The sequence below is a fragment of the Cyanistes caeruleus genome, chromosome 21, assembly GCF_971803275.1.
Source record: "Cyanistes caeruleus chromosome 21, bCyaCae1.hap1.1, whole genome shotgun sequence".
In the NCBI taxonomy this organism is placed as follows: Eukaryota; Metazoa; Chordata; class Aves; order Passeriformes; family Paridae; genus Cyanistes; species Cyanistes caeruleus.
The window spans coordinates 4114716-4133438 of NC_141721.1; the positions used below are offsets into that span (position 1 = coordinate 4114716).

The 18723-nt window shown below is 52.1% G+C and overlaps 3 protein-coding genes across 8 annotated transcripts in view; 2 read left to right on the plus strand and 1 right to left on the minus strand.

Annotated features, from left to right (window-relative positions):
- Positions 1 to 203: 203 nt before the first annotated feature.
- Positions 204 to 12570, minus strand: UNC45B (unc-45 myosin chaperone B). 5 transcript variants are annotated; one of them, XM_086859898.1, is made up of 22 exons: positions 12390 to 12570; positions 12004 to 12237; positions 11800 to 11960; positions 9857 to 10026; positions 9549 to 9585; positions 9089 to 9264; positions 8442 to 8531; positions 7823 to 7990; positions 7425 to 7593; positions 6980 to 7150; positions 5979 to 6150; positions 5453 to 5753; positions 5194 to 5288; positions 4414 to 4555; positions 3871 to 4011; positions 3565 to 3692; positions 3078 to 3144; positions 2637 to 2750; positions 2442 to 2557; positions 1986 to 2103; positions 1732 to 1887; positions 204 to 1009 (listed from the first exon to the last, which is right to left on the minus strand). In XM_086859898.1, exons 4-22 carry the CDS (start codon positions 10016 to 10018, stop codon positions 743 to 745), a joined length of 2790 nt encoding a protein of 929 aa, XP_086716024.1. In that variant the 5' UTR covers positions 10019 to 10026; positions 11800 to 11960; positions 12004 to 12237; positions 12390 to 12570; the 3' UTR covers positions 204 to 742. The 5 variants fall into 5 exon arrangements, with proteins under 5 accessions (XP_086716024.1, XP_086716023.1, XP_023794942.1 ...); XM_086859897.1 differs by lacking the exons at positions 11800 to 11960; positions 12004 to 12237; positions 12390 to 12570 and adding exons at positions 10151 to 10218; positions 10384 to 10666; XM_023939174.2 differs by lacking the exons at positions 11800 to 11960; positions 12004 to 12237; positions 12390 to 12570 and adding an exon at positions 11408 to 11736.
- On the plus strand, positions 12445 to 18715 carry RAD51D (RAD51 paralog D). Its single transcript, XM_086859902.1, has 11 exons — positions 12445 to 12528; positions 12778 to 12887; positions 13456 to 13517; positions 13657 to 13775; positions 13997 to 14078; positions 14193 to 14327; positions 14750 to 14845; positions 15020 to 15110; positions 15827 to 15897; positions 16745 to 16912; positions 17571 to 18715. Exons 2-11 carry the CDS (start codon positions 12806 to 12808, stop codon positions 17652 to 17654), a joined length of 990 nt encoding a protein of 329 aa, XP_086716028.1. The 5' UTR covers positions 12445 to 12528; positions 12778 to 12805; the 3' UTR covers positions 17655 to 18715.
- Positions 18367 to 18723, plus strand: part of RFFL (ring finger and FYVE like domain containing E3 ubiquitin protein ligase) — a 31185-nt gene continuing 30828 nt past the window's right edge. For both annotated transcript variants that reach the window (XM_086859916.1, XM_086859908.1), the window contains exon 1: positions 18367 to 18554. The gene's annotated coding sequence lies outside the window, so the exon portion shown is untranslated. The remainder of the gene's footprint in view (positions 18555 to 18723) is intronic.

Consider the following 18723-nt stretch of genomic DNA (forward strand, 5'->3'; position numbering starts at 1 on the left):
CATAAATAGGATATTTTCAACATTCCCTGTGCCTTGGTGTGACATCTTTGTGGTGACTGCCGCATTTGGGAGCACTGGATGCTTTGTAAGGAGTGAAAATTCAGCCTGTGCTACCAATTACTCCATTTTTCCAGGTGTGATGCAAGACTGCAAGTGAGACTTCCCTTAAATTTTCCTTTTGCTTAATAAAATCAGAACAGGAATTCCACATGGAACAAAGTAGTGAATTTATTAAGAGTTCATCCACCATCCTCACACTTTACCACACAATTTCTGATATATGAAGAAAAAAGCACACAGCTAAAATCCTATTTTCTGACTACAGGATAGAAGGCACTTAACCCTCCCTGTTCCACCATTGCTGGCAATTCCAGAAGTACCAGGAGCTGGAGATGGATGCAGAAGCGATTTCAGCTTTGTTCAGCTTCCTTCCAACAGCCTCCTGACACATCTCCAACAAAACCAACCCTTTTACAGCTGGGCCTTGAAGCTTTCGTCATTTTCAGCTGAATGGGGGCAGAGAAAGGATTTACACCATCTGGGAATTACTCAGATGGACACTTCCCAAATTTCCCAAGCAAATTCCCTCCTTTTCCTCATACAGCTTATGATCCTCCAAAGCTGCCCCCAAACTACTCAGTGCCTTGAAAATGGCACTAGATTTCTCCTCGCGGCTCTCACTTTTCCATATTTCTCCATTTCTTCCCCCCACACTCAGCCTTTTTTGGTGCTTTTCATTCCCTCACGCCTGAGAGAGAGGTTTGATCAGCTCATAATCCATGCACTTGGTGAGGCAATCCCGTGCCACACTAATGATGTGCTGCTTCTTGGGGTGATCCTCCTGCTTCCCGACGTAGGTCAGGATCTCCAGGAGCTCTGATTCCACCAGCTTCTTTGCCAGCTCTTTGTCAGCGCTGATTAGGTTGAAAGCAATGACCAGTCCTCGGTGCTGGACCTCCATGTTGTCATGCAAGCAGAGCCTCTGCAGGATTTCAAGCCACTGGGTGGTCTGGAAGGGAAAGAGAGATCATTAGTACTGATTGAAGAATACCTCAACCTAGAGCATGACTTCTGCTTCCTTCAGCAGTAGGAAGAGCAGTACTTATATCACTTAGAGTTATTTCATTTTTTAACTAAGGAAACCTGACTCCAAACGTTTGAACCTAATTTTTCTTACGCTTAAGTCAGAATCTTTCACGGCACTCGGACAACACGGAACATGTTTCATATTCAGGCTGCTGCATAATCTCTCTAAAAATAATTTGACCAGAATCTTGAGACAGCTGAGATGACCAGGACACTCCCCCACCCCAATATTCTGAGCTTCTCTTTTGACATGATTAATCATTTTTATCTTAACAAGCTTCAGTATCCAATCGTGTGCAACAAAATAGGGTTCAGGAGCTCTCAACAACAGCTCTTCAGACACTCAGCCATGGATCTGGGTTCTCAGGGTCTACAGATCTGTGCAGGGAAGGGACATCCCTTGGGATCTCTAAAGCTCAGTAGGTTATGGATCAAGCTCTTCTCATTTCTGGGTGTAACAAGGTTTGGATTTCAGGTTATTTATTAAAATGGACTAAAAGCATGCACACTAAGGTCCCAGCTTCTCTAGGTTCCTCTACACTGAACTAGTAAATTGCATATTCCTTTGGAGAGACTTTTTCATGTCTAAGCCAGGACCCTTGCAGGGTTCATCCACACTGCCCACAATCAGAGTGATGGTCTTACCACTTGAGTCATCTTCGAGCAGAGTTTCTTTTGCGCTGCCGTAAGCATGGCCAGGGCTCCTGCTGCTGCAACCTGAACCTTCTCATCATCCTCACCACACAGCAACACCACCAACTTCAGCCGGTCATTGCCATCAGCCACAAACCGCTCCTGAACCTAAAAAAACCCCAGAGATGCCCAGAGGTAACACAGTTAGGGACTGCTCCTCACAGGGGCAGGTGCACACAGTCAGCTTGGACGTGCCCAGGGCTTACCTCCTTGTTGACCACCAAGTTGCACATGCACTCTGTGGCTGCCTGTCGAAGTTGGTCGTGGTTCTCAAACATGTAGTTTTCGATATCTGGCAGGGCCTTCTCTTTGACTATCTTCAACCTGTGTCAAAGAGGAGTAAAAACCCCACATTGGAGGTCAAGCAGGAACCAACTTATCAAATATTAACTGCAGGGAAGGCCTTGAAACAAATCAGTGTCTGCAGCTCTGGAACTCATGACATGGCTCATTCCCTGTCTAATGCAGATGAAGTCCTTCATGTCTTTGCTGTTTCTAGAGGAAAATATGCCACTCTTTTATTCATATTTCATTAATCTTTTAGCTCTGAGACCTTTGTAGCTCTGTCAAAGACAGCTCAAACTGACCAGTCTTTGTAGTCCAACAAGTAACTCACATTCACTCCTGGGGAAGAAGGAAGGTTGAAAAGCAGTAAAGCTCACCTGAGTTTATCACTTCTCCCTGAAAAGTTTGTGAGACCCAACAGAGCCTCATAGTTCTGGAGGCCATCTCTCTCTGTGTTCAGCAGGCTGACAAGGGGCCTCACCACCTCATACACCTGGAAGAGAAGGCCAGCATTAGCAAGAAAGTATCAATGGTTTTGGGTTTTTTTGTTTTTTTGGGTTTTTTAAGCTTACCCTCTCCCCTGGGAATGCAATGTCTGGATTGGAGATAGCAGCGATTTTTGCCAGAGCATGAGAAGCCTTTATCTTGCCAATGTCTGTGCCTTCCACAGCCAGAGGTATCAGGGCCTGGACACACACACAGGAAAAAGCATTCAGTGTTCTTAAAACATTTACAGGATTGCCTTAACAGACTAAAACAAGTTAAAAATAGAGCTCATAGCTCTCTGTGATGTCTTGGTTTTGTTCTCGAATAGGCACCACATCAGAGCTTGTAGCTCACACAGTCAAGGACATTACTTCTTTGGAGCCTTGCAGACATGGGACTGCAGTGTCAGTGTGGCATGGGGGGGGTCAGCTTGTGCTCTTCTGTCACTGTCCCTCCCCAGAGACACACCCCAGACTCCCAGCAGACATTAACAGCACAGCAACAACTCTGAACATAAAAGTAATCACCTTCCCACCACCTTGAGCCACAATGGTCCCTCGGTCCTTGGGGTCTTCACACAAGGCAAGAAACACCCTGCAGGGGCACAGAACACTCAGTGAAACAGCCAGGCAGGACAACAGCAGCCAACAGCCCTCATGGAACAGGGGTTGAGGTTGTGCAGGAGTGCCAGAGCCACCCGGTAAATTCCAGGTGCTTAACCCTGTGTGCACAGCACTCTATGAGGAAGCAGCAAATGGCAGAGTAAGAAGTTTCCAGGTCTGTAAAATGAACTCTATTCTAGCCAGAACCAATACAGAGAACTCAAAAATGCATTCCAGCAAGGCAGCTTGAAGGTCAGAACATGGATTTTTATGATGCTGCTGAACAAACCTTTGGTTTTAAATCTTTGCTTCACACACTCGCCCACAGGCAGAATGCCCCACCCCAGGTGTCCATCCCCACTGCACAGGGGCTGCCCAGCACTCCCAGCTCCCAGGACTACAGTGAAGGCACCTGGCAATGAGCTCCTTGCTCTGGTCTGTCAAAATGGCACTGTCAGCCTTCACCATGCAGGCCAAGGCAGAGACAACCCCAGCCTTCAGCAACCGCTTCACCCGCTTCACCACAAAATCCTTCTTGTCCTGAGGAGGAAACATTGGGAAAGGATTAGCCCTTAGCAGCTGCCATTCTGCCATCCAGCCACAGCCTGGTTGGAGAGCAAAGCAATTTCAGCCTGCAGACTAGAGACCTGAAGTCTGTGACAATGGATGCACCCAAGAATGTCTTTCTGAACAGCATCTCCAGCTGGACACAACCCACCTTTGGATGCTCCTCAGGCACGTGCTGCTTGGAGAATTTTGCCAGCTGCACCAGCTCTGGGACCAGCTCCTTGGTGTCGTAGCTGTTGGTACAGTTCACCAGCGCAGAAGCCACGGAATACAAGATTGTCTTGTCACTTGCCTGCACAGGAAAATAAAAGCTTGTGTGAGGGTGAGGAGGGCACAGCAGGCTGGACACAGGTTGGACTGCCATGATGGTGTTTTGCACTAGTGGAAATGTTCTTAGCTTTATCCCCATGGCACAGAAAACCAAAAGTTTTCATGGTCAGACAAGGTGTTGGACATCATCAGGTCCTGTCAACACCTTGGTGCCTTTGGTTTCCTTGCAGTTGCTGACAGTGAAGGTATATGCAACCTCCCTCAGCCTAGGGAGAAGAGCAGCCCTGGGGCACAGGCAAAACTGAAGTTCTCCTGAACCAGAGCTCGGGGTTTGGGGTCACAGCTCCTTCTGACTGGGGCACAGAGGAGAGTGGGAGAACTTGATGCTACCAAAGGAATGAGGGAACAAGGAGAGGAGATAGACCTTGGCTAAATCAAACATAGCCTTCAGGGCTGGCTCATCTTCAACGAAGTCATCTTTCACATCTGCATCGAGGGTGAGGTACGAGAGCCCTTCCACAGCCCATTTCCTGGTGCGAGCATCAATGCTGGTGTTGCACAACCACCTGGAAGAGAGAAAAACACTCACATTTCTATCTCAGGAGCCAGAACTAACTCATCTGGAAAAAGAGGGAGGAAAAACAGATATTGAGGCTGATTCAGGCCCAAGTATGTCCTCAGGGTCTGCTGCAGCTCCTCAGACTGGGGATGCTTCCCTTTGAGACATGACCTTCCTCTCATGGCCCAACTAGTGGGATGTAAATGCTGCAGACAATGACAGACCTCAGCACTGCTTTGCCTTTTCCATCCCACGAAACATGAGATGCCTGCAGGAATGACCACCCATTCAGTCATTCCCTGATCCCACTGCCTTGGTTACTCCACCTGGCAAATTCACCTTCTGTGGGGACTTGTGTTTATTCAGGGTAAGGGTTAATTAGGCTGTGCCACTCTGGCAAGGAGGGAGGCACCGGGTCTGGTGACTCCCGTGGGCAGTGAGGGAGGGAGAAGGCTCCTCTGGATATTGAGGCAGGAGGAACACGTGGCTGCTTCATGTCCTGGTGAAGCAATGGCTCTGGGGGCACTGTCAGCTGGCAGGCAGCACAGGAAACGAAGGCAACGTGTGGGCAGGGTCTCGTGGGAGAGGAACATATTGTACTTTGGAAAGGTTGGAATAACTGAAGGAAGAAGTGAAGCCGCTCACTTTCGGCACTGCTTGGCTAACTTCTCCGTGGAGCCCTCAGCAAACTGCCGCAGGCCGTAGTCTGTGCCTCCTGCTGAGCCCAGCTTGCAGAGACCCTGAAAGGACAAAAAGGACATACCAGCAAGAAAGACTCATCAATCCTCTTGTGTTGCTGCCCCAAAACAGCCCAATCTCTCATTCCCAGAACCTCCCTCCTCTCCCAAGCCTGGGATTAAGCTACCAAGTGTGGCAGGCAACAGAGGCAGGGCTGCATCCTTACCACCAGAGCTCGGATTTTGATCTTTTCATTCTTGGTCTTCTTGTAGATCTCCTTCAGGAGAGTCACCCCATTGGTGATGATGAAGGTGGCTCGGCTCAGTTTGGTGGAAGCGTGGATGAGGGCTTCCACAGCCACCAGCTGGTCAATCTCCCTCTCAGAGCCACACAGGGCAACCATCATCTCCATCACTCCCTTCATGCCAAGCAGCTTGTTGCCCAAGTCAAAGGGCCCTTGCAGAACGCCAGACACAATCTGGACAGCATGGAGCGTCTTATCCATGTCTTGTGGGTCGATTTTGCTCCTGCATGGGATAGAGGGAGTAGGGTATAGAACAGCAGTGGGGAGGGAATGAATCACATTGGGCATTTGGGAGTGCAAATTCCTGCAAAGCTGTGATTCAGCAGGATCTCAAGCAAGTCAGAACCTCCCAGAGCTCCAGTTCTGAACACAAGTGGACTTTAAGTACCCAATCTCACCCTCAAGAGCCCCTGCTCCTGCCCTCTGGGCCAGCTCACCCCTGACTCACTTGATGTACTCCTCACAGATCAGCCGGTAGTTGTCCCGCTCCGGGTCGCAGCGCAGGTCATCGTAGAGCTTATTTAGGAGGACAGAGGCAGTCAGCTGGGTGTTCTCTGTCAGTGGCAGGCAGTCAGGCATCTCAGGAATCTGGCCCACCACTTTCAGAATCTTTTTTAAGCCTGGAAATGATGGAGTGATATGGCTGTCAGAGGGGAGAGGGTCCATGCAAAACTCAAGATACCATTTGTTACTTTCTTGCTGTGGAATAGCCAGCTTGGATGGTTTTCAGTTATTTTGCAGCCTTATCACGTAAGTTTTAAGCAAAAAAGACACTCAGATATTTGCAGGGGAGGAGCTTCTGCTGGTGAGATCACAGGTTTGCAGCATCAGGCTTTTTTCCAGTTCTCTAAGTGAGATAAGCAAAACTGCATTAGGCCCCTGGCTGGATCTGTTATTTCTGTCAGGAGACATTAAACCTACTGACCTCCAAGGCTGGAGGCTCTGACTGAGGAAAACTCAGCCACTTTCAAGTGATTCTGGATGACTTAACTCTCCTTTTGCTGAATTATTATTAAATGACTTCCTTCAAAATGGCAACACACACATGCATTGGAATTCCTATAAAAACACATATTCCTCACCCTTGCCCAGTGTTAGAATTGATCAGTTTATGGGTCCACCAAGCCCAGGAGGGTGCTCATCTCATCCTGTCTAAACCAGATAATTTATCCAAGCCAAATCCTCCTAACATTAGCAAATACATTGGAGAAAACTAACCAGAGATATTAGAGTCCTTTAGAAACTCAAAAATTCTTGCCCTCATACACACTTGATTTTCTCTTAGTACTATTTCCTGCTAGTAAGTCTAACTTTGCTCTGGGCTTGCATGCACCAAAAAAAGCCAGAGAGGATTTATTTTTTAGCAAGGACCAGTTCTACAGGTATTCAGGCAAGAACACACAGCTCCACATCTCCCAAATCAGAACAGGATGGCGGGCAAGGACTGACCATTGTCGATGACAAAGATGCTCCTGCTGTTGTCATGGTCTTTCAGGTCCTTCCTTGGTATGTTCTTGTTGAGAAGGTTGAGGGCTCGGTCTCGCCCTTGCCCGGACACTTTCTTACTGACCAGCATATCCAGCAAACGCATCGTGATCATCCTCAAATCCTTCTTAGTGTCTACACAGGAGCAAAACAAGCAGCAGCCAGTTACAAGAAGTTACCTCTGAAAGCAGGTGAGCTCAGTCAAACCCATTCAAAGCCATTGTGTGGCTGGAACAGAAGTATTCAAGCTATCCATGAGGACAAGAGCTGTGTGCAGGTTGTCCTCCTGTACAGCTGAAGGGTGAAGTCCCCACTCCAGCAAAGAAGAAGGAATAAAGTGGAATCCCAGGAGCAAAGCTCCACTCCTCCTTCAGGCAGAAGGAATGGAGAGAAGGTGATGTGCTGTTACCTAGCACTAGAGCCTCCTCCTTGCCGTGGTGCTCCTCCTTCCCCTGGTCCAGCAGGCAGTCGGTGATGGTCTGCAGGAGGTTGCAGACAGCCAGGGAGATTTCTTCGTTGTCCACTGACATCCACATGCAAATGCTGTCGATGCCCAGGTAATGGAGAATGGCAGTGGCCTGGCCCCATGAAGGAGAGAGCAGGATGGTGTTAGCAAAGGCCTTTCCTCCCCATGTCCTCTAGGCTCAGGTGGGACAAAGAAACTATTTTCCTCAGTGAATCCTGAATCAGCACAAGTCAGAGTTTTAATCTTCTCCCGCTGCTCACAAACAAAACAAACTATTTTAACTTCCCACTCCCCAGGTGCAAAAGGCAATAGCAGTGGAGGTCCAAGCAGCCTGTCCTTACCCGAGCCTTATGTCCTGTGCACATTCCTGAAAGTGTCCTCACAGCTGCCAGGATCAGCTCAGGATTTTTGGTTTCTATCAGCTGCAGCAGCAAGTTGACCCCGTTATTCTGGAAAATCCTCTCGGCACCTGCTTCCTCCCGCCCCAGGACTATGAGGTTGTTTGCAGCCTAGGTGGGAGGCAGAAGAACCAGGGATCAGTGGCACAGCCCAGCCTCCAGAACATCTCCATGCAGCTCTGGGAGATCCTGGTGGGAGCCATCTCCTGACAGACACAGCAGATCAGCTCAGACACCACCAGACAGTTTATCCAGGTGAATTTAGGGATCAGCTCTGCTCTGCCCAAGAAGAGTGGGTCACTGCTTGGAGGAAACATCTGGAAAGTGGCAAAGATAGACCTGAGCAGAAGTCCAGGCTGATCCCACCTTTGGAATTTTGGGAGGTTCGACCACCTTCTCTCGGCACAGGGGTGATTTTCCCTCTCTCTGGGTGCAGTTCACCTCCCAGCTCCTTCCCTCAGCCTCCTTCCAGGGGAGGTGGGGAAGGGAACACAGGGTTCTGCTCCCTGGTGCAGCCTCTGACATCAAACAGCCATTTTGCCAAGTCCAGGGCAGTTCTCACCTTTTCTCGCTTTTCTTTGTCGCTGTTCTCATCCAGCAGGATCTCAAACATCTTCTGCACCCTTGAGTCTGTGGAGAACTGAATGCGCAGCTGTGCCAAGAGAGAGAGAGAGCACAGATCATCAGGAGGAGAAAACCAAGGAGCAACTTTCCTTTTTCGCTTCAAGAATATTCCCTCCCCTCAAACCACAGGCAATTGAAGCTGAATAACAGGAGATACAATTTCTCAGCAATCAGCATCCATTACCCATCTCATGGGCTCAGGCAGAGCCAGACCTAAACCTTAATCTCTAAGACTTCACAGTACATAGTAGTGCAAAGATTTCTTCACAGCACCCCTGTAAAGGTAACCATAGCAATGTGGAACCGCCAGACACAACCCAAAGCTACTCCAGTCCCTTGCCAAGACCTTTTCCAGACACTCAGGACCAGGCCAGTCCCAGGAGGGAACCTCCACACTTTAATTTCCCCACTCAACCCAATCCTCAGATTTACACACATGAGGTATGAACATCCAGTCAATGGAGCCTATTTATCCCCCTATACTGCCACGAGTTTCCAATATGACCAAAAATCCATTGATGTAACCCAGAGCGAGGATTTCCCACCCCTGGTCTGTGAATCAAGGACTGTTCCCCTGGCATTTACCTTCTCCTGGATGTTGGCACCCAGTCTCCTCAGGGTCTCCTGGAAGTTTTTGTTGCGAGGTTCAAGGGTGGCACATTTCTGAGCATCTTTGAATGCTTGGTCTAACTTCCCCAGTTTTTCCAGGGCTTGGCTGCGCCGGTACAAAGCTTTGATATCTGAAGCATTGATGTCAATAGCTGGGAAAGGAATCCAAAACACCAGGCATCAGAGCTTGCTGCTTGGAAGAGGCTTATGCAAACTGTGATTTGCTTTGTTATTAGCATCAATCAGTGCCTGATTAGCACTGATTGCACCAGCACACCGAATTGGAACACCACTTGAACTTCCAGAAATTCCCTTGTGGCCTCAGCACTTGGGTGTTAGTGGGCATTGAGGAATAAGGCCACAGTGTCCCAAAAGCAGATGTGAGAGCAGGCTGAGCAAGTGCATCCAGCTCTCCTCATAACAGCCCCCTCCTCACCTCTAGATGCATCTGAGGCTGCCTTGGCATATTCCTCCTGTGAAACCAGAAAGGAGAGATTTGTTAGCATGGAACAGCAGGGCATGTCCCCATTGCTGATGGACATTGGGACCTCTCTGTTCCCTTTTCCCAGTGGGACTGCCCAGTAAAGCTCCAGCACAAGCCCAGAACATTTCATTTCAGACCAGCTGCAAAGACCCAATTCAATAAATGGACAAACCACCCAGTCCACAGCCAGTGAGTGCCCTTGGCTGCCCTCCTGCTCTTCTCCCCTTGAGCACTGCCCAGGTTAGGGGAGTTTTTCTCACCTTTTTGAGGAAGCAGGCTGCCCTGTTCCTGTACAGCACCGCCTGCAGCGCCTTGTCCTTGTTCAGCTTTATGGCTTGAGTGTAGCTTTCAAGGGCTTTCTCATAGTCACTGGCCTGAAAATATTTATTGCCCTCCTCTTTCAGCTGGATGGGATCCTCCATCTGGAGAGCTTGAAGGAAAAACATTAATTTGTGTCCCATTTTCAACTGCCTGGGTTGACTGCCTACTCCCCCAAGCTGAGTTCCACCATGAGACTCACATATAATTAACACACATTAATAAAAGCAGCTTACCAGGCCGAAAAGTTTTGGAAATAAAGACCTAAATGACTTCTCAGAAGCTTTCCCCACCAATATAGATCCTTAGGAGTCAATTAAAAAGCAAAAATAAAAAGAAAACAACAACAAAAAACGGAATTAAAGCGATCTGCCAGCACTATGGAGAGTCTGTGTGGCTCAGGAAAGAGCTCACTTCCCACTCCAAGTTTGGGCAGGACCTGGCAGCTCCTGCTGCCTGTCAGCGTCACCTGTCACCACAGCCTGTCCCCTCCTCGTCCCCTCGTGCTTTATACGCCTGGGGAGGGCTGGGAGCCAGGGCCAGCTCGGGGGGCACCTGGCTGTAAGCAGGCAGCAGCCCTCTGCAGCAGGAGGGAATCCTCTCCCACCTGCCAGGGCAAATCCCAGCTCCTCTCTGCCTGCAGAGCTGCAAAGGGTGTACGGAGCAGGAAAAGGGAGGTTGGTGCCAGAAAAGCCCACGGCTGGGATGGCTGACCCCTATCACAGTGCTCAGACCCCTTTCCCTTTCTATTTAAGGAAGCATGAGACAGCTGAGCCTTGGAGACAAGTGGCCCCAGGCCAGCAGCTGCAGCAGTGCCCAGCACCTTCCAGAATTCCCTGGGATGGAAAGCTGACTGACACCCAGCGCTGCCTCCTCCTCCTCCTCCTTGCAGAGCCTTTGGGAGCCCATCCCGCTGGAAATCCCACCCTGCCTGGAGCTTCCACCAGCCCCACGCCTGGTCGTTCATGGGCTGGCACAGAGGTCTGGACTGGAACACACTGGAAGTGCTGGCTCAATTTGAGTGACACCAGGAGACAGAGCAGCGCTGAGCTCCAAGAGAGCTGAGCTTTTCAACCCACTCTGTTCCCCAGCAGTCACACTCAGGAATTCTGCTTTTTGATTTATCCTCCCCCAAACGCAGGCCTTGCCTTCCCCTGTGTCCCTACCAGCACCCCAGCTATAAAGCAAAGAAGGGACTGGCAGGATGGAGAAATGACTGAGGAGAGCATGGGCTGACCAAGACACAGCCAGGTGCAAAAACATCATTGTCTTTAACTGTGTGATCTGTGTTGTGGCTTGTGGCTCTTATACAGCAAGATTTAACACAGAACTCCCCTGTGCAGGGCTCCTGTTTTATTCACCCACCACCAGCAGCACTGCCCGGTCCCTGGTATTCCTGGCAGGCAGCGATTCCATTTGTAAATCCCTTCACAGCAAATCATCAACACCACAGCTGCAGGCAGCTTCATCACGAGCATCTCCCCCATCTTTACCTGTCTGGGAACAGGTCCAAGGCACAGGGACAGCTGTGCAAAGTGCAAGATACCATCCCTGCCTTGGGTAGACTCAGTGCAGCGGCTTTTCCAGCATTCACCTGGATTAATGCACCAGAAACTCCAACATTTAGGTATTGGGCAGGGCTCAGCTGGCTGAAATACTCGTGGGATACAGCAGCCAGCCAGAATAAAGGTTCATTGCCACTGCAGGTAAACTGAGCTACAAAAATCAAAGCGTGTCGGATGCTGCTGCTGCTGCTGAAGGCAGAGCTGAGAGGGCAGGGCAGGCTCAGCAGCGAGTTCACAGAGACCTCTTCAGGCCTCGGCTGGAAAGATAATAATAATAATAATAAATACCCCCAAACCCAGCTTTTCCCAGGAGAACAAACCTCCGAGGCAGCCAGGGAGGGCTGTAGGGCAGCAAAGCCCCGCAGCCCTTTGGGGGCCTTCATCTCCCCCCGGGCAGCAGCGGCTGCTGAGCCTGGACAAAGGCAGCCCGGGAGTGTCCCCGATCCCGGGATGGCTCGGGGGGAAGGGACCCAGGGTTCGGCTGATCCCGGGATGGCTCGGGGGGAAGGGACCCAGGGTTCGGCTGATCCCGGGATGGCTCGGGAGGAAGGGACCCAGGGTTCGGCTGATCCCGGGATGGTTCGGGGGGAAGGGACCCAGGGTTCGGCTGATCCCGGGATGGTTCGGGGGGAAGGGACCCAGGGTTCGGCGGATCCCGGGATGGCTCGGGGGGAAGGGACCCAGGGTTCGGCTGATCCCGGGATGGCTCGGGGGGAAGGGACCCAGGGTTCGGCGGATCCCGGCGGATCCCGGGATGGCTCGGGAGGAAGGGACCCAGGGTTCGGCTGATCCCGGCGGATCCCGGCGGATCCCGGGATGGCTCGGGAGGAAGGGACCCAGGGTTCGGCTGATCCCGGCGGATCCCGGCGGATCCCGGGATGGCTCGGGGGGAAGGGACCCAGGGTTCGGCTGATCCCGGGATGGTTCGGGGGGAAGGGACCCAGTGCCCGGCGGATCCCGGGGAGGGGAGCAGCCGCGGTCCTTCCGCCGGCCGCAGGAAGCAGGAAGGGAGCCCCGGGCGCTGCGAAGCACCGCGGGCTCTCCTGCAGGTGCTCGGCATCGGGGGGAGCCACAGCCATGGCCCCCCGCAGGATTTCGGGCTTTTCGGCTCCAAACAGGAATTAATTACCCCCCGGATCCACCCATCCCAAACGCAGCTTGGGTGGCTTCTCCCCGGCTTCGGGGGCAGGCGCCATCCTGTGTTGGAGCTGGCAGTGAAGGGTTGAGGGTTGATGATCTCGGATGTCTTTTCCATCCCTAATGGTTCTGTGAATTCCGCCCTCCCATCTCCTCCGCAGGTCTTTGCTCTTCTCCCTCCCTGTGGAGATGGTGGTCCTGCAGGCTGGGCTCTGCCCTGGTCTCTCTGAAGAGATGCTGCAGCTTCTCAGGGCTAATGGCATCAGGACAGGTAACATCATCCCCTGTATCATCCCACATCCTGGGAGGGTGGTGGTGGTGGAGTATCCTTCTGTGTCCTCCTTGCTGGGTGTCTTCTGGGTCTTCCTGGGTGGAAAGAAGACTTCTTTCCACAAAGAAGACTTCTCCAAAGGAGCAGGAGTGTAAGGACTTCCTGCAGAGTAAGGGATCCCTGCAGAGGCTCATTGAGGATTAATCAATTCTGGTTTGGTTTTTTTATGGTATTTCAGGAGGGTTTGTGCAGTTTTCTCTCTGAAAAATGCCCAACTCCCTGGGCACCTCCTGTGCTTAGAGGGGAAGGAAAAGGTGCTGGGCAACTCTTGAGCAAAACAGGGAAAATTTTTACCAGCTTCTCTCCCTGCTCTGTTTTACATGAAATTATTTGTTCTGTGATGAGTGGTGGGGCCATCTCAGAGGAAAAACTCCTCCACTCACAGTGTTGACAGAGGGCACAGGCACTTTGCTTGTTGGTGCAGGTTTTGTCTAAGCTGGTTGTCTTCTGTTGTTTGTGGTCTGACCATGCTTGGTTTCCAACCTCTTGTCCCTCATGTTGTCTGCAGTGGTGGACTTTGTGTCTTCAGACCTGGAGGATGTTGCCCAAAAGTGTTCCCTGTCTTACAAGGTAGAAGGGACTACTCCTAACTACATTAACACCTCAGAGCTGTTTGGCTCATGGACAAGGATGGGATTTTTGGGGGGACCTTCTGCAGCAGCTGCTGGCTGTTGGTCAGTCCCATTTCCAGACGTCTCTCTGTCCCCAGGCGCTGGTTGCAGTCAGACGTGTGCTCCTGGCCCAGTTCTCTGCCTTCCCTGCCAATGGAGCAGACCTCTACGAGGAGCTCAAGAGCTCCACTGCCATCCTGCCCACTGGCAGTCCAAGGTGAGTGCCTCACCCATCCAGGAGCTCTGCCCAGGGCTGGCTTTGCTGCACAAGGCTGTGGTTGCCAGCACAAGCTTTGGATTTAATTCTCCAAACCATCCCCAGGCACTTGTGTGCATTTGGGGACTCCAGGGACAAATCTCTGGGGACTGCTGCCTCCCAGTGCCCCTGCCATCCTGGCTGAAGGGGTGTTGATAATCCCACTTGTGTCCATCCCATAGCCTGGACCAGCTGCTGGACTCGGGGCTGTACACGGGGGAGCTGACGGAGCTCATGGGAGCACCGGGCAGTGGGAAGACGCAGGTGAGTGGGGTGGAGGACAGGGGAGAGCACAGGTAGGGTGAAGGTGGTGCCATCGGGCCCGTGAAGCAGAGGGACATGTGGGGGCTGGCTGACACCCTGTCCCTGTTCCCACAGGTGTGTCTGGGCATCGCAGCCAGTGTGTCCCTGGGCCTCAAGCAGCACGTCCTGTTTCTCGACTCCACGGGGGGTTTCACTGCCTCCCGTCTCTACCAGATCCTCCGAGCCCAGACAGAGGATGAGGAAGAGCAGGCAAGGTCCCCTGGAGCTGGTCCCTCTGCTTGCTCTAAAACTCACTTTGCTCTTGCCTGCAAGAAGCCCGAGAGATGTTTTGTCTTTCCAGTTCTGCCCTTGTCTTCATGGGCTTTTTTGAGTCCAAACCCTTCCTTCCCTGGCCTGGTGGGTGCCATGCTCAGGACAGACACTACTCCTTGTTGTTTTTCTTGGCAGAAGGGAGGGACTTACTGGACTTGCAGGACTTGGCTCCCTGAGCTCAATTCATGTTGCTTTTCCCATCAGTGCAGTTGGGGCAGTGGTGTTAATGGAGTGGGGGCAGATGTGGAAGAGTAAGGGTCCCTGGCTCTGTGGTGTGGTGTGAGTGCACAGAGCTGGTGGCAGCTGGAAGTGGAATAGGACAAGTCCTGGGGAAACTGAGGCTGTGTTTTGTGCTGCAGCTAGAGGCTCTGCAGCGGGTGCAGGTGGTCCGTGTGTTCAACATCTATGAGCTGCTGGGTGCCTTGCAGGAGCTGCGGGATCGCCTCTCCCAGCAGGTAGGAGTGAGCCTCTGGGCTCCTCTCCCTTCCCCAGAGCTGCAGGGAGGGCAGCAGGGCTTGTGTGCCTGACAAGTGACTCCAGATTGCCTCACCCTGTGGACACTGGAGCCCCTGTGCAGCTCACAGCCTCCAAAACTGCTGGATTTGTTACTCCACATTGCCTCCTTGCAGGCTGTGAGCTCCGTGGGACCTCTCAAGGTGGTGTTGCTGGACTCGGTGTCGGCTGTGATTTACCCTCTGCTGGGTGGCAGGCAGTCAGAGGGTGAGCTGTGTGTGCCAGGAGGCTGCAGAGCTCTCTGCTCATCCTGGAGAGCCTCTCCCAGCCATGTGTGCTGTGCTTGGAGCGTGGGCTGGGGCAGGACTGATGTGGATGTGACTGCTCCCAGCTTTTCCTTTGGGACTGGATAAAAGAGGAGTCTGTTTGCAGTGCTAGCAGCAAACACTCCAGCTGCCTGTGCCTGTGCACGCTCATGGCAGTGGTCTGAAACCCATCCAGGGGAGGCACTGGATAAATTAAAACTTTTTTGCCCATAAATTAAAACTTCTCTTACAGTGTCAGAAATACATCATGGTTGCTGGCACACTTTCTGCCAGAAAGGACCATAGATCAGAAGTGAGGATACCATGGAGACCCCTCAAACACCTCCCAGAGGGTCTTGCACAGCTGGGTGACAGCCCAGTGCTATCACAGGAGTCCCCTGACAGCTGTGGGCTGTAGGAAATGAAGTTGTGAGCTGGAGAGATGGGTCCTGTGCCTGCTAAACCAACCTGGCCAGCTTTGTCTGGAGCTCCTGGTGCTTTTGTAGGGATTTTTGACCTTCTAAGATAGGGAAGGATGGGGCATGGTCCAGTGAAGGTGTCCATGAACATGAGCGCTGGTGCTGAATCCAGTGCTCAGGCGAACCCAGATGTCAGCTGCTCCCAGGATGTGCTTTGGGGGCTGATCCCCAGACAGCCAAATGCTTTGTCCTGCTCCAGGTTTGGCCCTGATGATGCAGCTCTCCAGGGAGCTGAAGACCCTGGCCAGGGAGTTCAGCCTTGCTGTCGTGGTGAGTGTTGCTGTGCTTTGCCCTTCGTGTGCTGCTGTGGAGGAGCCATGGGGAGGCTCAGGAGTCTGTGGGAGAGGGGACCCCACTCTCAGCTAAGCAGGAGCCAGAGGCCTGAACCCCCCAGTGCCCTTCTCCCCGACATCTCTGCAGCCTGCTGATGTCTTGTTCCAAGCATGGGGCAAGACCTGGGCTGATGTGCTGCCTCCTGCTCTTGCTGTCCTCAGCCATTCAGTGGCTGAGCAAGGCAGAGTTAAGTCCAGGCAGATGGAAAGGCTGGTTGTGTTTATTTTTGATATAACACCATTCATTTAAGGGGCTGGCCAGCTTCCTGGGTAACCTCTTGGTCACCTTGCAGGAACTGCAGGGCATTGCATCATCCCCCAGGAGCTGGGAAGGGCCCTGCTCTGGCCTTCCCCAGCTCTTGGCCAAGCACTTACATTTGCCAATGCACCAGACAGGTGGGTGGGACCACAATTAGTGTGTCTGAACAGGGAAGGCAGCAGGAGAAGGTGGAGGTCTGCTGAGCCACCAGTCCTACCCTTCACTCTGATAAAGTGACAAGGACAGTGTGTCTGTAAGGAGAGGCCCCAAGTTAAACTTTGTGGTGACTTCAGCACATGTAATGCAGCTTGCAGATATCAGTGGAATCCCTGGTGGTGCCCTGGGACAATTACCTGGGCTGTGTTCAGAGGGGATGGCAGAGGAGCTGAAGGAGGGCTCAGGATGGAGAAGGGAAAACCTTCCTAGAAGGAGCAGCCTGGCCAGGATCTCCTGGTCACCTCCAGTGTTTCACCACGCTGTGTGGCACTGCTTTTCCCAGGCACTGATGAGTCTGTTTGTGCTGCAGGTGACCAACCAGGTGACAAGGGACAGCAGCACTGGCCAGCTGAAGCCAGCCCTCGGCCGCTCCTGGAGTTTTGTGCCCAGCACCCGGGTGCTGCTGGAGAGCAAAGAAGCCAGCTGGGAGAGAGCCTGCACACAACGTGCTGCTTCCCTGGCAAAGTCACCCCGGCAGGTGAGGCTCCCTGGATCCATCCCTTGGGAATGCAGGGACTTGGCCCTGGCTCCTGTGGGAGTGGGGCAGGACCCAGCCTCACTGGGTGGGCACTGGAGAGGAGCTTGTGCACCCTGGCTGGATGCAGCAGAGGAGAAGAGCATCTGTTCCCAACAGAGTGGGCTGGTATTTATAGGCAGGATAAATGAGTGGCACCACTTCCAGTCCAGGTCACTGTGTTCTTGGTGTTGGTCTCACTCTCCTGATGGTGTGTGGGCAGTGAGGGTCCTGTGGAAATGGCTCTGACACCTTCAAAGGTGACTTCAGCTTGAGGCCTGCCTGTGCACAGGCAGCACTGCCTGAGCCTCCTGGCTCTGAGCCTGCTCTGCTGCTTGATCCAAACAAATTTGGGAATGGTGGCGTGCTAGGCAGAAAAATGCATCCTGGATGTGCTAAATAATGGTGTATCTGGGGATGTCTCAGAGCAAGATGTTCTTTCTTTGCCAAATCACATTGTCTTTCTGTATCTCTGCATTCAGCAGACCCAGTTAAAACAGGGGCACCAGCAAAAGGAAACCCTCAGGGGGATGTAACTGGGATTTTTGGCTCTGAGACAGGAGATGGAGTGATGTAGAGTCCAACAGTGTGAGGATAAACTTTGCTCTGTTCTTTCTTGCAGCCAGCAGGGATCCAGGTGGAGCTGGACATTGGAAATGGTGTCATGTTGGAACCGAGCCTGGTGACACCCACACAGGGACTCTGATGCCATGGAAAAGCAAATGTCACAAGGTTCAAGGGAGCTGCACAAAAGCAGGCAGGCATTTAAGGTTTTACAAACTGACTGAGAGTCCTGCAGCCTTGGGAAGGACTGACATGAAAAAACTCTTGTTCTTCTGCCCTGAGGAAAAACTGAGTGTGGGGTTCCCTGGAGACCTCTGTGCCAACAGATCCTGTCTGCAGTGGCTGGGCTGTGAGGGCAGCCAGGTCCTGCCCTCTGCTGCAGGCTTCACCCCCCAGAGCCAGCCCTGTCCTCAGGTGTTGTTTGGGATCAGCTGCCTTGTCCCTGCACAGCCCCACAACTCCCCGTGCTGGTTTTGTTCCCCCCGTGGCTCGCTGCCCTCTGGTCCTGGAGTTCTGATCATCCTTGGGCCCACAGTGGGCTTGGTTCAGAAATAAAATAAAAAGAAAGCTGTTGCACATTGCAGTGGTTGTTGAGAGCTGCAATTCAATTAATGACAGCTGCTCTGAACTTAATTAAAATGTTGAGCAGCACTGGGGTGGGACAGGCTGCTGATGAGCAGGGAAATAATGAGATGCTTGATCTTCCCTCCTCCCCAAAGTAACACCAGGCCCTGTGGGGACCTGCTGGTGTTTTTGGGGCACAGCTGGACTGTGTAAAGGCTTGCTGATAACTGATGGAGGTTTTGATCTGGATCAGCTGAGCAGATGGGTCCTGGCTGGCACCAACTGGCCCTGCTTGATGCTCAAGGACCTATTCAATTGCATGTGGTGATGTTTAAAATAATCATCCTGTGCTCCAGTGCTTTGCAGCTGCTCCTGCCTGCTCTTGGCAACCTCCTGAGGAGAGGGCAGGCTTGGATGTGGAGTTTGCTCTTGATCCCAGATGTCTCAGATACCCTCAGTTTAAGAGACCTTCTTGGCAGTTGAGCTGAGCCATGGCTTGCACTTCAAGGCAGCTGATGGAGAATTTGGGGGCTGGGACTAATTAGGGCATGATCATTAAACTAATAACACAGCACCACAGCTCCTGGCGCCCTCTAAGGCCATGCTTGGCACATTAAATACATTTTTTTTTACTGAAAATTTCTTAA